Raw genomic sequence first — 17,891 nt, 5'->3', positions numbered from 1 at the left:
TGGCTGAATTGAGGTGGCCAGATATCTGTGTTGTGACTGCTTTTTAAATTACTGGCCATTTTCAAAGTTCTACAAAGGTCCATTAGAAGACACAAATATTGCCTGGTTTAGTGTAGGAAGTAGGACTTCACTGTGCCAGATGTTCACAAATGCTAAGTTCCTGAACTCCAGCTCTGATAAACCTGCATGTCAGGGGACAGTGCTACTTAAGGACAGGGCATTTGGACCCTGATATCTGGGTTGGAATGCCGGCTCCAGCATTTCCTTGCAGTATGACTTTGGGAATTTGAGCTTTATATATAAACTCTGTCTTAGTCTCCTCATCAGAAAATTGACCATAATAATCTTATTGGATTGTTAGGAAGACTAAATGAGGAGAATGAATATAAATATAAATATAAATATAAATATAAATATAAATATAAATATAATATATATATATATATATATATATATATATATATATATATATATATATATGGCTTAATAAGGTGCCTGGCTCATATGTTTAGAGCTTAGTTGATATCTACTCTTATTCTTAGTCACAAAAATCCTGAGGTTTAGGTTCAGTATTAATATCTCTTTAAAAACCTAACAGAAAACTAGTAAGTGGGGCCCAGGATTCAGATCCAGGTTGTAGATGCCAACCAGGCATATTTGTGATATTCTGAGAAAAATAATATTAAAGATGCACATTACAAAGCTATTACTTGTTACCCAATGTAACTTCCTCCAGACCCTATGTCTCCCCTCCTATCCTTTATATGTAAAAAAAAAAAGTAAGCAGAAACTCAACAAAAGGTAGGGATTTTAATAAACACCACTTTCTTCTTCTAAGCTTAAATGTTAACTGAACATGACTCATCCAGCATAGACTAAGGTACAAATATAAGCATCAATTTAACATCTGAAAAGATATTTGCATTGAATTCACAGTTTTGAATCTAGAAAGAAAGTTACTGCTAAAATGGAATTATGAGAAGACACATGAAAACACAGAAAAGCAAGCTACTTGTAAACCCGCATGTTCCTTCTGCCAACTTCTGCTTATCTTTGGAGTTCACATTGAGTTTGGAACACACAGAAGGGATGCTGGCAACTAACTAAAGAATGGAAAGTTTTCATTGTGATGTAGCTCAGGATGTGATGTATGTATTATTTTCCTATCAGGTACATGTCACATGAATGACATGGTAATGCAGATATGTTCTTCAGCTTTTCTAAGACAAATACAAATGTAAAAAATAGCACTAACAAAAGATGATGTTTTTAGCTTAGGAGTTCTCTCTCTCTCTCTCTCTCTCTCCATATATATATATATATATATATATATATATATATATATATATATTTCCCCAGGAGTAAAATCTATGGAAAAAATGAGAACCAAACTGGTAAGATTTTTGTAAATATTTTCATTATAAATTTTGCTAAAAAAAAAAAAAGCATAGAAATATTTTTTTCAGCTAATTCGAGAGTTGATAAAATCTAGAGGAGTCACCTTTTAAAAGATTTTTAGTTTAAAATTATATTTTAAAAAAATTCAAAAGAATCACCTTTAAAAATAATTTTAATTGAAAAGTATAATTCTAAATAAATAATTGGGCACGAAGAGATACCTCTGGAAGTACTCCAAAGGACAAAGATCACAGGAAGGGATGGGTGTACCCTGGAAACAGAAAAGGTTAAGACTTCAAATGGAAATTCCTAACATGTTGATGTATTTTTTTTTTTTTCTTTTGCAGAAAAACTGGAGACAAGACTTGTCAGGTACGAAAACCGGGGCCTCCTGATAGCAGCCTTCATGGAAGATGCCAGCTGCCGTGTACCATTCTGGCTGTTACAGTTTCTCTACTTCAAAAAAGCAGGGTTGAGCGTGTATAAAGCTATTTAAAAGTTGTAATATTAAAAATCATGGGGGGAAAAGGTGCAGTGTAATGGAAGAAACTCCTAAAGAATGAAACTAAAACTATAACATAAATGCAAAAGAATAATCACAATAAGTTAGCTCTAATTTACGGGGCATATATCATATATGGGCACCTTAGATACATCATCCATTTCAATATTCACAATAGCCGCAACAGGTAGGAATTACTATCCCATTTTACTGATGAGGAAGCTGAGGCTTAGAGCAATAACTTGTCCACAGGCACATAGTGGGAAGTGGCAAAGATGGAACCAAAAGCCATAATGTTATAAAAATTGTGTAATTCACCCTGACTGGTTTAGCTCAGTGGATAGAGCATTGGCCTGAGAACTGAAGGGTCCGGGTTTGATTCCAGTCAAGGGCATGTACCTTGGTTGCGGGCACATCCCCAGTAGGAGGTGTGCAGGAGGCAGCTGATCGATGTTTCTAACTCTTTATCCCTCTCCCTTCCTCTCTGTAAAAAATCAATAAAATTAAAAAAAAATTGTAATTCAATACTTCATATTAACAAAAATATATATGCTGGATACTGTAACAGCAAAATATAGAAAAAAGACCCGCCCTAACTGGTTTGGTTCAGTGGATAGAGCATTGGCCTGCGGACTGAAAGGTCCCAGGTTCGATTCCGGTCAAGGGCATGTACCTTGGTTGCGGGCACATCCCCAGTTAGGAGGTGTGCAAGAGGCAGCTGATTGATGTTTCTCTCCCATCGATGTTTCTAACCCTCTATCCCTCTCCCTTCCTCTCTGTAAAAAATCAATAAAATATATTTTAAAAAGAAAAAAGAAAAAAGACCCAAAAGTTAACTGTTATTCCTTCAATCTTGCTGATATTTTTAAATAAAGGGAAACATGATAAATATCAAGGAAGACAATTAATAAATACAAGGTGTGAATATAATGTAATAAAACCAATTGTTAGAAACACTCTAGAACTTAGCAAAATAATAACACAACCTCTCAAATCAGTTAATATCCATTTAAGATGTTAAAAGGACAGAGAAGTATTTCTACGATCATGCCACTGCACAAAACACTTTTACGTGGGCATCATGACTGTAAAATTATGTATCTTTGGTTCCTGAAGCACAGCCTTCAGGATAAAGTGATGCAATAGCAAATTTTGTCGGTAAAGGTCAATACTATGTGTGGAAATAGCCAAAAGCCACTTGGATACATCAAAATATTAAAGTAGATCTTTCTAGAAGGTGAAATTTCACTTTCTAAGTAAAACATTTCTATGATAGTTTACTTTTCCATCACTTTTACAAAAATAAAACACTTAAACAGTCATATGGGACCAACATTTGAGTAATCATCTGGCATTTACAATTTCATTTGGAAAGTGTTCTTGTGTGGTTAATAAGTTAGGTCTATGTGTCATTCTATACATGGAGCATCAGGTAGAGGCAGCACTGATGGATCATGTATATATTCCTTCCAAATAAGCTTTGTTCAAGTACCATATTCATGTAGCCATAGGCACTGTGGTGTGTTTTGCAAATTCATTATCATTGCTTTATACACATTCTGTATACATATCATGCCCCCCCCCCCCCCGCCAACCTACATAAAACAGTAATTAGACTCAGCCTCTGAAAAATACACACACTAACACATTTTTAGTCACCAACAGTGTGTCATTAAAGCAGAGAGAAGGAAGACAAATCTGGGGGAAGGTGCTGGTATCTGCAATTCAAAAAGATTTAACTACTCTAGAATTCCCTGCCAAAAGCACCTATGAATTGATGCTGTTGGGGAAAACTAGAAATTCACCACGACACTTTGTGCTTCATAGGATTATTACTCCTGAGCCTCAGAATGTACACAAAAGAGCAAAGGTGATAGCTAGATTAACAAGGATATTCTTCCAAACTGCCTTAAGAAAAGAATGCTTTGTTTTTTCTATTTCTTACTAGGGATGATCTGGATCTATATACTTAAATTCAAGCTATGGTTCTTGGATCAGAAAAAGTTCAGGTCTCAAAATAAGAAAATAGCTGGGTGGTTTTATTGTTTTGTTTTAATCTGGGTATTTCTCTCATGCGTGTAAATCCATGTCAAAAAACAAATTGCTTTTGTCCCTGGCCGGGTAGCTCAGATGGTTGGAGCATCGTCCTGATGAGCCAAGGTTGTGGATTTGATCCCTGGTCAGTGTACTTATAAGAATCAACCAGTGAATGCATGAGTGGGTGGAACAACAAATCGATGTTTCTCTCCCTCTCTTCCTTCCTCTCTCTCTCAAATCAATAAGTAAAAAAATTTTTTTAAAAACCCAATAACTTTCAAGCACATTATGTCAACAGCAATTTACAATATAAAGGAACTATACATAAAGACATTTTAAAAATAGTCCTTAACAAATACATTGCCTCCAGGTGTTTAATTCTAAAACAGAACACTTTAATTCAAAATATATTGTTCACAACTTAGAGGCATAAACCATTTTAAGTATATCTTGAAAGGTTGAATTCTGCAGAAATATTACTTAGAAGTATTGAAAGAAATATATATATCAGAATTACATATCTCGCTTTGCAAATTCTTTCACTCCAAAAACTTCTCATTTCCCTTCTTGTTATAGATGAAGTAATCACTTTTGTTAATATTCTTTTAAAAATTTTCTTTCTCATCTTTCAAAAATTTGTAAGCAATGTGTACCACAACCATTTAGATGCCAAAGGCCTTGTGGTTAAAAGAACCACATATTTCTTCCTAATTGTAGTAATTAAATATATTCACTGATTGCTTACTATATTTTCATCCCAAGACCAGGCAAGAAGAGAGTCATACATAACCCATGCTTTGATGAAGCACAGAAGGAGGACTGGTGGCAGGAGAAGGGATCCAAAGCTCTATTGTCAATTGCCTTTCTCCTTTCATTACCATTCTATTTCTCTATCATACCCTCTTACTAGCATTATACCTCTAACCCCCCAACATGTATTATTTGATATAAAAACTAATTAAATATTAGAGACCCATGAAGAGCAAAGCAAACAATTGCAGAGTTGAGCTATAGATTAGTCATTAGAATCCAGATCTTAGAATTAATCAAGTAATTATAATACGAATTCAGATGATCTTGTTGATAGAAGACTCTTGGCAATTTCATTAACTGTTAAAGGGGATAGAGTTCTACCACTCTGGCCAAGTGGAGAAATAACTCCAGTGGATTTTTTTTTAATCATAAGGCCCTGAGTGTGAAAGAAGTAGTCTTTAAAGTACCTCAACCTTGGCAAAAAAAAAAAAAAAAAAAAAAAAATGTCAAAAAGGCAACCATACCTTCTCCTTTGATAGTCAGTCTTGTTGCTCCATTTATGCTGCCATATTTAGGTATTATTTCTGTAACTTTAGGAATTATTTTAGAGCCATCTGAAAGATATTAAAATACAGTAGAGGTAAAATTATCAAGGACTTCATTTCAAGCATCAAATTTCATACCACGTATTACAACATTGTTAGAAAAATATCATGAAGGCTATAGTCTGAAAGTACAAATATACCAATGTCTTATTTTTGGCTCCACTGCTAACCAATGACTTGACAGGGAGTTAAGCATTAACTTAGATAATACTCATTGATCATTTTCATCATTCTTATCTATCACATTATAAAACACTTATTAAACCCTTAAATTCAAGCACATAGGAAGTGCAAAGCTAGTAGAATCAACGAATAACCCAGGTGCAAAGAGGAATGTTGTGCTTTAAGAAGAAATTGTTTTCTACGACAGAGTGAGACTTCAGCAAAGATCATTTCTGGGATCTTTCTAGCCTCCTATGCTCCCAAGTTCTTAATGCACACGTCACTGATTCATTCAACAAATGGTGTTACTATGCCTGAGGATATAAAAATGCATAACAAGCCCTAGCTGGTTTGGCTCAGTGGATAGAGCATTGACCTTCGGACCGAAGGGTCCCAGGTTTGATTCTGGCCAAGGGCACATGCCTGGGTTGCTGGGCTCCATCCCCAGTGGGGGGCATGCAGGAGGCAGTTAATCAATGATTCTCTCTCATCACTGATGTTTCTATCTCTCTATCCCTCTCCCTTCCTCTCTAAAATCAATAAATATTTAAAAATAAAAATGCATAACAATCCCAACTTCCCAGAAGTTTCGCTTGCACAGTACAAGACAGCACCGGGGCCATAGATGACTCAGATGGGGCATTTCATCCATACGTCTTGGGTCACACGTGCTGCATTTGGGAGGGCAAATATCAGTTAGCTAGACTGGACCAATTGTGGGGAAGACAAAGAGTTCTGGACAGGAGGTGGGGGGTGAGTGGCTTCCTTGGAGAACTGTAAGCAATGAGTGAAAACAACTCAAAGATACCCAGTGTTCAGTAGAGTTTATTTTCTTCTTAAACCGGACAGATCTGGGTACTATTAAATCCAGTAACAAATTCTCAGAGTAGGTAGGAAAATTTAAGTCGGGGTAAGAAGGGGGGTGGGGGGCACAACTAAAGAGAAAGGTGAAAAGAGTTATGATTGTATGGTTCATTCCTGCCTGAGAAAAAGTTTAGCAGGGACTTCACCTATAAGGCCAACAGCTCTCCAACATAACGAAGACTAGTCCCCGGACCCAAGGCCTCGGTGCTTTAGGCCTGTCTTGGCCAAGAGCCCCTCGGCTGTTCCCGCTTCAGGCACCTCTCTGACTTCCAGCAGCCCACAGCCGCCAGTAGGAAACTCCAGCGGGATCCTATCTCCCAGGCCACGCTGCTCCTCACCTATCTCAGGTTCATCCTCCAGCTATCTCCACGGACAACTCCAATTTCTTATCTTATCAGTCTCTTCCCAGCCCTCTCCTGGGTATTACTTTGAAGGCACAGGGCAGCTGGCCCTGGAAGTGACTGACACCCGCCACCAAGACCCACTTCTGTCCCCCTGGGAGACTTCCCTTAAGTGGGGCCCAAGGACCCAAGAAGAGAGAGAGGGGGGACTCGGGCTGCCTCTCTGGCCTAGACCCCCATCACCAATCCCCCAGGCCACAGGTCCCTCCGTCTCATTCCAACAAGTCACTTGGGGGGAGGAGGGGAGACTCAAAACTCTGGCAAGCAACACTGATGAATGAAGAGCCACCTCTCCCGCTCCCTCGGTCTGTCCGTCAGGCCCGCCTTCCAGGTCCTTTGGCCCAGGCTTGCCAAGCGGCGACACCCACACCTTTGGCCCAGGGCTGGGGTCCAGCGGTCCCGCCTGTCCCGCGCCCCCAGGAGCAGGGACCGTGCCTGCAAGCGCTTCTCCTGCGCGCTTCCCTGGCGCCCCCAATGGGTTACCTGTGTGGGGGTCCGCGGCGCACAGCAGCAGCCCCCAGAAGCCCCAGGTCCCCCAAAGCCACAGGTGTCCCATCGCGGCTCCGAGTTGCGCGGAGTCCGGCGCGCCCGCTGCTCCGAGCCCGCCGCGCGCGCCTGCGCTCAGCCCGGGGATCGCCACTCACTCGCGCGCCCGACCTTCCCACGCGCTGGCCGGCGGCCCCGCCCCCGGCGATGGGGCGGCGCCCGGGGATCCGCACCCAGATCCGCACCCCTCCGGGGAGAGGCGAGCCCGGCGGGGCCGCCCTGTGCTCCTCAGACCTCCACCCGCAGACCTGGGGCCCAACAACCTCAGGCGGTCCACTCCTGTTGGCCAGAGAGATCCATGGGCCAGTGTTCCCTGAGGCTCGCCCCTTCCCCCGTTTCCTTACCTTCTCTTTCTTACTGATTTTTTAAAAAGTCTGGGCCTGTATACTTTCGTGGCCTGTCTGCTGTGATTATTAATCGACCCCAGTTGGGTCTAAAAGTCCAACTAATACACGAACCTCACACATTTCTCCCCTTTACATCCAAATAAGTTCCTGCTATTCCCCATTAATGGACAATCATGCTAATATTATTGATGTCCCAAACACCATGTCTAGTGCTCTAGAGACTTCACCTCACAATAATCTCAGAAGGACTATTACCATTACTATTACTATTACTATTACCATTACCATTACCATTACCATTACCATTACCATTACCATTATTACCATTACCACTGTTGTTACTATTATTATCCCCACTAAGGTACAGAAGGTTAAGTTGCCTAAGGCCATGCCCCTAAGTGTAGCCTGAGGACTCAAACGGTGACTCCAGAGTCAGTGCTCTTGTCCTCTCCACTGCCCCCAGTTCCGCAGAATTCTAGTGAGGTCTTGTGATGCTTATGGCACACTTATATTTAAAAAAAAAAAATTCACTGTTTATCTGAAACTCAAATTTAACTCAGCATCCCATATTTTTATGTATTCAATCTGACAAGTCTAGTTAGGAGGGGAAACAGAAGAAATGAAAAGAGAACTCTAAAACAAGTAAATGAAATTGGGTCCTTACGTTTTATTTTTTAAAACATGTTTTTATTGATGTCTAGAGAGAGGAAGGGAGAGGGGCAGAGGAGAGAGATAGAAACATCAATGAGAACTATCAATTGGCTGCCTGCTGCTGGGGGTCTAGCCAGCTCCCCAGGCATGTGCCCTGACCAGGAATGGAACTGTGACCTCGCTGTGCCTGGGTTAGCGCTCAACCTCTGAGCCACGCTAGCTGGGCTTGGGTCCTTACATTTTAATAAATAATATTAGGAGTTTATATCTATCTCACTGGGGTTATGAAAATAATTTTGTTAGATCTGGCTAATTACACTCACCTAATAACTTTTTGCAAACTGACTTCCAGCGTCACCACTCTACTGAAAATAGTGTCTGCGAGGGTACCACAGACCTTCCTTCTCCTGGAACTCTGTAGCACGTGACACTGGTAACATCTTCCTTGAAATTCCATTCCTCTGAATAGTCTTGGGTTTCTTCCTACCTCTCCAATCACTTCTAGCTCATACTGGGTGTCCCCCAAAAATGTATACACACTCTAACTGCTGATAGCTCAATTTTGGAAATGAACTGTATTTTAATAAGCACTGCCTTTATAATTATTCAAGTTGTGTGTATGCATTATTTTAGGACATCCTGTATTTTTCTCTTCCATCTCTTCCTGGAAACTGGCATTCCTGCAGGTTCTATTCCCTCGTTCCTTCCTCTCTCCGAAAGCAGGCCAGTTAGCAGAAAATCAGCTAGTTAAATGGCAATTTGTCAATTAGTTATTTGCAAATTTACAAAATTTAGAGATTGTAATGTTTTCCAACAATACTTAGCAGCCTTACCAAGAATAATTTAGCAGTATCAACAAAATAACTATGAAATGTGTAAAGTGTATATGTCAATATCAATATCCAAAATAAAATTTCATGTGGGAATTTTTATACATAATTGTTTGGCTAATTTTCATTCCTTTCTGATTGAGTTAATTCCTTTCAAATTAAAATTAGATTAAGTTAACCTAAATTAAATTTTGGATGCTTTCACTAAAAAGTAATTTAAATGCAATTTAATTCAAAATTCTGATTTTCTCAGATTCTTTTTGACTTTATAAATTAAATGAAATACAATAGGCTACATAATTCTAAAAAGAATATTAAATATTATTTAGTATGAAAAAGTAGAAAATGTCATTCAAAAGTATTATGAAAGAAATCAGAAGTAGATGAAAAATCCTATCCTGGTAAAGCTTATAAATATTTGTTAAACTACAGTCATTTAATATGCAAATTGGTCATGCAGTAAATTGATCATTTGGTTAATTATCTTTAGGAAAGTTGATATTTCAGCAAATTAGCCTAAATTTCTTATAAAGCAAAGAATTATAATTTGCATATATAGATTTTCATTCAACTCTAGTGGAATGAATGAGCATCTCTCTCTAAATAGTGCTTATTTATACAGTATATAAATTTCCTGACAGAGATCACACCAGTGAGATTTTTAATCTTCACTTATTAACAGAAGTATATGGGATAATGTGCAAATAAATAATTATAACTAGATGGGAATTTATATAAACAAAAGGTCAACTTGGAACCAGAGAAAGTGGTTATGTAGTTTACATAATGGTTTAACTTGTATTGACCTCACCCCTATGTACATAGCAGCACAATTTACAATAGCTAAGATCTGGAAACAGCCCAAGTGCCCATCAATAGATCAGTGGCTTAAAAAATGCTGTGGTACATTTACACCATGGAATACTATGCAGCCGTAAAAAAGAAGGATCTCTTACCCTTTGAGACAGCATGGAGGGACTTGGAAAGTATTAACGTAAGTGAAATAAGTCAGAGAAAGACAAGTATCACATGATCTCACTCATATGTAGAACCTAATGAGCAAACTAAACTGTTGAACAAAATAGATCCAGAAACATAGAAGTATGGAACAGATTGTTGAATATCAGAGGGAAGGCGAGGGGGGTGGGTGGGTGGGAAGAGGTCAACCAAAGAACTTGTATGCATATATGCATAACCCATGGACATTGACAATGGGGTGGTGGAGGCCTGGGGTGGGGGGCAGGGGAGGGCTATAAGGAGTGAATGGGAGAAAAAAAGGGACATAAGTAATACTTTCAACAATGAAGATTTATAAATAAATAAATAAATAAATAAATAAATAAATAAATAAATAGTACTGACCTTCAGAATCTTAAAAACTATAACATTAATCATGGAACATGGAAATGGGGAAACATGAAGGGATAATCCTGGTCACTAAACCCCATGTTTCTTTTGTAAGTTAGAAAAAAAATCTAGCTCTAACAAAGCCTTGCCTGTAGGGTCACCAGCTTCGCGGACATGTGACCTGTGTAGTCGCCTAGGACCCCATGCTTGTTTCAATGCTCGGCGGTCACCATCTTGAAATTCTTAATACTTTTTGAATGAGGGAAGGCCCACTCTCATTTTGCTTGGGATCTCACAATTCAGTAGCTGGTCCTGCCTGCCTTTATGGTGAAAAAAGAGACAGATTTTGAACACGTTGATCCCTCAATTTAAAAGCAATAAGAAAGTGATAAGAAGTTAGTAGGAATTCCTGCAGAACCAGAAGGAATAAGGAATTCACTTAACTTGGAAAATGAGCTGTGTGCTGGAGCCCAACTTTGAATCTAGGCCTAATTGTGATAGAGATGGTAAACAAAATGAGATGCCACAAGATAATAGTTTGCCTTCAACAAATATTCAATATCCTAGGAATTAAGAATATGACAGCATTTTTTTTTTAAATCCCTGTCCTTGTGGAACTTACACTGAGTGGCCAGATTGTTATGACCTCTGAACACATAATAATCTGGCCACTCTGTGTGTGTGTGTGTGTGTGTGTGTGTGTGTGTGTGTGTGTGCATATATATATGAATTCGTGCATGGGTGGGGTCCAGCCAGCCTGGCCAGGGGGAGGGGACATGGGCGGCTGGCCGGCCTGCCTGCTGGTCAAACTCCTGGTTGAGGGGATAATTTGCATATTAGTCTTTTATTATATAGGATATACACTGAGTGGTCAGATTATTATGCGTTCAGAGATCATAATAATCTGGCCACTCAGTGTATATTCTTAATGGAGACAGACAATAAACATGATAAATGAGTAAAATATATAGTATGTCAGAAAGTAAATAAATAAACATAAATCAATATCATCCAAAGAGAGTGGCTGGCCTAAGACAAACACAGGACAATAAAATCAGACCTTGGATTAGAACCCTGGTCCCCAGACTCCTAGTCACACAATCCTTTCCTATGTCACTACTGACGTAAGAAATGAATGGCCATACACAATCACAGTATAATCATAGGTATATACTGCCCTGATAAGAGTATGCCAAAGAAAGAAAGAAATACATGCTAGAAAGAAAAATAAATAAAGCAGAGAGGACTATAATGTGTGTGTGTGTGTGTGTGTGTGTTGAGTGTGATGAAGTTTTAGATAAGATGACCAGGAAGTTGTCATGGAGATGAATTATGAGTAAAGATCTGAAAGTCTGAAATGAGTCTTCAGCCAGGTATACATCTGGGAGGAGTGCAATCTGGCATCTGGAAAAACAAACGCCAATGCCGGCAGGAGGAAGTGTGCCTGGTGTGTAAAGAGCAGGGAAGCCAGAGTGGCCGCAGTGAACAAGTAGGTGGTGAAAGATATGAGCACAGAGAAGTAATGGGATGGGGGGCAGATCATGGGGGATCATAGACATGGCTCAGAGGGAGATGAGAATCAACTGCAGAATCCTGAGCTGAAATGTGACATGGTCCAACTTATATTTTCAGAGAAACACCCAGCTGCTGGTTTTTTGTTGTTGTTTTTTTACAGAGAGGAAGGGAGAGGGAGAGAGAGTTAGAACCATCGATGAGAGAGAAACATCAATCAGCTGCCTCCTGCACACCCCCTACTGGGGATGTGCCCACAACCAAGGTACATACCCTTGATCAGAATCGAACCTGAGACCCTTCAGTCCGCAGGCTGACACTCTATCCACTGAGCCAAACCGGTTAGGGCCCAGCTGCTGTTTTGTTCCTCTGAATATGTGGCTGAACCCAGTTAAGGCCTCTATAGAGCCCTAGCTGGTTTGGCTCAATGGATAGAGCATCGGCCTGTGGACTGAAGGGTCCAGGGTTTGATTCTGGTCAAAGGCATGTACCTTGGTTGCAGGCACATCCCCAGTGGGGGGCATGTAAGAGGTAGCTGACCGATGATTCTCTCCCATCCATGTTTCTAACTCTATCCCTCTACCTTCCTCTCTATAAAAAATCAATAAAAAATATTTAAAAAAATAAAAAAAAAATATATATATATATTTTAAAAAAGGCCTCTATAGAAACTTTTAAGATTCTGGCAGAGGTAGGTGTGGAAATCTGCTCATCTTGCAGTCACGCAAGACAAGCCTCCGGCTTATTAAGCCTTGCCACCTACCAATCTGGAGTGTATGAGGGTTCCATTTCAGATTTCACCTGAGAAACTCCCAAGGTTGTGAGCCAACAGAAATGTATGGAGGTTTTCATGTCACATGTTTTGATATATTGTAGAAGTATCAAAATATCTACCATTTTGAAACAAGCAGTGGAGGAATAGATAGCCTCACCATTTCCCATAGAGTATGTGCCTGGAAGAATTTCTATTTTGTGTCTCTTTTTGAGACTACCAAGGTTGTTGACATATTAGAAATGGTAAAAAAGTTGTTCTATGGCTTTGTGTGTTTTTTTAAATAGTATATTTCCAAATAAAACTTTAATTGAAAAAAAAAAGCATTATACTCTGGGGATCAAACCCACAACCTAGGAAGGTGCCTTGACTGGGAGTTGAGCCGAAACCTTTTGGTGTATGGGAGGACGCTCCAACCAACTGAACCGCCCAACCAGGGGTGATCTTTACTTCTTTTAAAAATGGTAATGTGAAAAATTTCAAATCTGTTTGCAAAAGTATTTATATACCCTTCCCTTAGATCACATTTTCTATCCTTTCTCTCCATACTTAGTATATGTATTTGCTGTTGTTCAACCATTTAAGAGTTAGTTGCAATGTGGCACTTAACCCACAATACAACTTCTACATGGAGCAAAGTCTTTCTCCTTGAATACAAACAGCACTCAGGAAATTTAAAATGCGGATACTATAGTCCTTGATTAAAATTTTCCAACTGTCTCAAAAATGATCTTAATAGTTGTGTGTAGTTTACTCATCAAGGATGACACATTGCTTTAAATATTATCTCTTTATTCTTTTTTAATCTAGACAGTTCTCAACCTAACCCTTTTTTCTTTGCTTTCTAGTCTTTCATGACATTAGCACTTTTGATAAGGCCCTGCCAATTGTTTTTCAGAATGCTGTAGTTGTTATTTTAGAATGGGACTCATCAGAAGGGTTGTATCATTTTCTTTCACAAAGTTCAGGCGACCAGGTGCAGGCCTAGAGTGAGCCCTCAGGGTAGGGAGGTTTAAGCAGGAATGTATATTTTTAGGTCCGTGGGGGGAAGGAGGGAAGAAAGGACAAGTTGTAGGTGATTGTAAGGGAGTTCTAATCACAAACCATCAAATCTAAACAGATATGGTAGGAAGCAGGAACAGGAGGGAAGGAAGGGACAGGTGAGGATAACGGGGTCAGTAGTTGTCTGGAGATCTCTACAGAGTCTCTAAAAAGGGAACAAATTATGTAAGAAACATAGAAAATGCAGCTGGGCAGGGAATACATCTGTGCTTTTTCACTATGTCTGCTGAAAGCCCAATGTTTTATGGAGGGGATAAAATGTGGGAGCTAGGTCCCATACACAAAACTATTTTATGAGCACTATTGCTAGGAGAGAAGTACATAAGGACTTAAGATGTTCTTGACCATAACTTAGACTTTACGTCATACTTCCTAAGAAGAGTGTCCATAATTCTCATACATTGTTACCCTCCTAGCATCCCTGGAAGACATGAGTTGTGTGGTCACATGGGACATGTAAGTGACTGAAGAAATCATTAAGCACATTAATGGTAAAACTGAGTTGACAACCAGTGCACTCTCTTACAAATAATTTTTGCCAGACTTAATGCTCCTCAAGTAACACAATGTGCACTTCTACCTAAGTCACCTGCACATCAGGTGGGCTGTGGTTTCACTGACATCTCTATTTCCAATACTCTACTTTGTGCTTCTTACCCTGTGAAACCCAGTGTAAGCAGCTAGCTAGGAAGGATAAATTCTCAAAGGTGTGCCCTCAACAAGTCATTTTGGAATGAGAAGGTATACAGTAACTGAAAGCCATTTGTCTTCCCTTCATTCTGGCGAGCCTAGGCACAAAGCCAAAGCATTTATAGATGTGGTAAGTACTGGCACCAGCTATTGTACTCAAAACTAATTCCTGAGCAACATTATACCGTGAGCAGAGATTCTGTCTACTTTCATTTATTGCCTTTCTTCACCATTGTCATCATAAGCCAACATTCATTGAATGTCCACACGATTTGGGCACTATATAATTCTATATTTATACACTTCAAAAACAAACACACACACACACACGCACACGCACACACACACACACACACACACACACACACGCACGCACAGTGACATGGTATAAAAAAGGAAAACATGAATATTACTACTTTAAAAGGGCCTTGTATGAAAGGGGAGCATAATGACAAGAAACTAGACACTGGAAATTATTTTACTTCATTTTTATTAAGAATTTACTCTGCTTTTTTTTTTTTTTTATAAAGTAGCTGAAATAGAAATATATCAGTCATTGTGTACGCTATTTAAATCAACTGGCTTCCTGCATTAGTGAATTGGCTTTGGAAAATGGTTCCAATAAAACAATATCTGCATCTCACTGTAGCTTCACCTTAATTTATAACAGCAGCACATTCTGAGGTCCTCACAATTAAGTTTTAATTCAATAACACTTTCATCTTGAAGAAGCTGCCTGGCCTGAGCTGGAATTGGGCCTGTTGGCATGACCCATTTCCTTTATATATCCAGAGAGGTTGAAAATACAGGCTTCAAGTGCCCACTGGTGGCTGACAAGCAGAATAACCAAGGACGTATAATTTGAAGTCTGGAATAAACAGGCACATGCCAAATTTCTTTCCTCATCTCATTTATTCATTCATTCATTTTAAAAATTTATCAAGAATTAACTCTGTTATGCACTTAGGATCAAAGTAAAATGTATCAAGAAGATAAATAGGATCAAAAGATAAACTCCTCTATGACACGCACTGTTTATATTAAGTAGAATGTGGGTGAAAATGAGTACTTTCAATCTTCCCTGGTAAGTGCTATTATAGTGGTATTTATTAAATTCCAATCAAGTAATGTCGGTCATCTTTATTTTTGTAGTAAGTCTCATGGTAATTAATATTATCTACAAGTTCCTGAAAAAAAAAAAGCAGCTATTTTCCACATAAGTGTAATTTATATAACTATATAAATCTAGAAAACACATAGTAAATACATATTTTTAGAGTTCTTCCTAGGAGTAAAATTAATCCATATTGCTTTTTATGAATATACATTTTACTTTTTTTATCCATATGACTACCCTATTCATGGTATTTACAGTTTTAAAATTATTTTAATTCTTGCCAGGTCAGCATTATCAGATCTAATATGCAGATGAGGAAACTGAGGCAGAAGAGGCAGTCTTACCTGATAATTCAGTGTCAGAGTTGAGACTAGAACTCGAATTGTTTTATTGCGCTTGTTAATTTTCTTGGTGGATTCATCCTATGACCTTGTGTGGTTTCTAATGGTAAATATGTGGGGTTTTATGAAGTCACTGAGTAACATGAGATAGCAATTTACAAGAAGGGTTAAAACACAAACGCACACATTGGATCACTTCCAACATCAGCTACTGAGCAGCTGTCACAATTCTCTCGAGTTGGATGGAGGCTTTTATCAAGTTATGAAAAGTCCCATATCCAATTACCAGTCCCCAGCATCACCCAGGCCCTAGCTTGGCACTGTTCAACCAAATGATACACTTGTAATGCCAAAGCAAAGTGAATACCTAAATAATTTAGTTGGTTCTTCTAATCCTAATTTTAAAAAGCGTATAGTAACCTTAATTAGTATTTTACTCACCCAATGCAGGCACGTAACAATAATCTCCTATTGAATTTCCAATACTGAGAATGAAAGGTTGCAAGATTTTTAAAGAATGTATTCTTGGTTAACATGAATCAATGATGTGAGTCAAGATGTTCACAAAGTTGGTTTATTTGAAAGATATCAATGGTTCTAGATGCAAACTACAAGACATTTAGAAGATGCCCCCCCAAAAACCACCTAGAGATGGTGGGGGGAATTCTTGGCACTATCATTTTAAAGCTATGCTCTTCAGTATTTTCAATTGCTGTAAAGTATTTTCAATTATTTTTTTTTGTTCCATCTCAAAATATTTTTGCAACTTTTCCTTTTCTCATATTTTGTTCTGAACTATTAAAATAGCATTGGTATGAGCAATTTTTGTTTTTTTTATATACAATACTATAAAACAAGAACTACCAGTTGTTTTTAACATTTCCTCTGTACCATTAATTTCTTTTTTGATAAAGGGTAGCAGAATGATGCATATAACTATCATTTAACTTTAGATCATTGCTTTATGAGATGAAACAAAAACTCTTTGGGGTAGGTTTTGTGATTGTGTGTGTCTTAGGTTCAACATTTTACAAAATTAAGCCCAGTTGGTTCCAAGACTACACTTAAAATATAAATCATCAGACAGTAAAATTGTACCTCTGGAACCTGAACCAAAAATTAATGTGAAGCCTTTCCTCAAACATACTCAATTGTATTTTTACTTTCTTTTGTGCTTCTGTGTTCATTCATTTATTTTGTTCACCCACAAATAAGCATGAGAGAGAGAGAGTGAGACACCCCTCCGCTCTAGGAGATGCATGCATGCAAAAGTTCTAAAACTATTGTATTGAAGAGAAATTATGCACAGGTGCTTCTGATAGAAAAGCAGCAGTGGGAAATCTAAATCCAAATAGAAATACCAAGTAAGAGATAAGTAAAAGGGCTTTCTAGCTTGATGGACTTTTAACTGTATTTGATGAACAACTTGATATTTTGGGGAACTCTTTAACTAGAGAAATAAGTAAACGTCTGATCAAGAGGGCATAGGTGCTATGGCTGAGAGTAAAATTTTACCCTGCAAACCAGGAAAAACCATTGAAGTCTCAAGAAGGGGAATAAACTGACCAAGCTTGAATTTTAGTAAGGTCACTTAGGCAACTGTGGAAGATACTGGAGGATGCATGAACTAGAGCAAGGAGACATTAGATGCATGCCTACTGCACTAATTCGGGCTTGAACTAAGGCAGTTAAGAGGGCAGGGAGAGGACACCTGACAACCTTGCCACTCAAAGTGGTCCTCGATCAGCAGCATAAGCAGTGACTGGGGCAGTCAGAAATATAATCTTGTGCAACACCTCTTACCTTCTGAATCAGTATTTTAACAACCTCCTGAGGTAATATGTATGTCTGGGAGGTACTACTCACATTAAGGAATACAGTAGGGGTAGTTACTAGGAGGGAAAAAGTCACTATCTTAGGTGTGGTCAGTTTGAGGTGTTCGTGGAACATCCAA

General features: G+C 38.7%; 1 protein-coding gene across 1 annotated transcript in view; it reads right to left on the bottom strand.

The window, feature by feature from the left end:
* PKHD1L1 (PKHD1 like 1) overlaps positions 1-7,278 on the bottom strand; it is a gene marked incomplete at both ends in the record, with an annotated part of 145,722 nt that extends 138,444 nt beyond the window's left edge. The window contains 2 exons of the mRNA XM_079796306.1: positions 5,215-5,304; positions 7,206-7,278. Coding sequence (XP_079652432.1) covers positions 5,215-5,304; positions 7,206-7,278 — 163 coding nt within the window. The remainder of the gene's footprint in view (positions 1-5,214; positions 5,305-7,205) is intronic.
* Between the last annotated feature and the right edge of the window lie 10,613 nt (positions 7,279-17,891).

Source organism: Cnephaeus nilssonii (assembly GCF_951640355.1).
Source record: "Cnephaeus nilssonii genome assembly, chromosome: 18".
Lineage (NCBI taxonomy): Eukaryota > Metazoa > Chordata > Mammalia > Chiroptera > Vespertilionidae > Cnephaeus > Cnephaeus nilssonii.
This window is presented reverse-complemented; position numbering and strand designations above follow the sequence as displayed.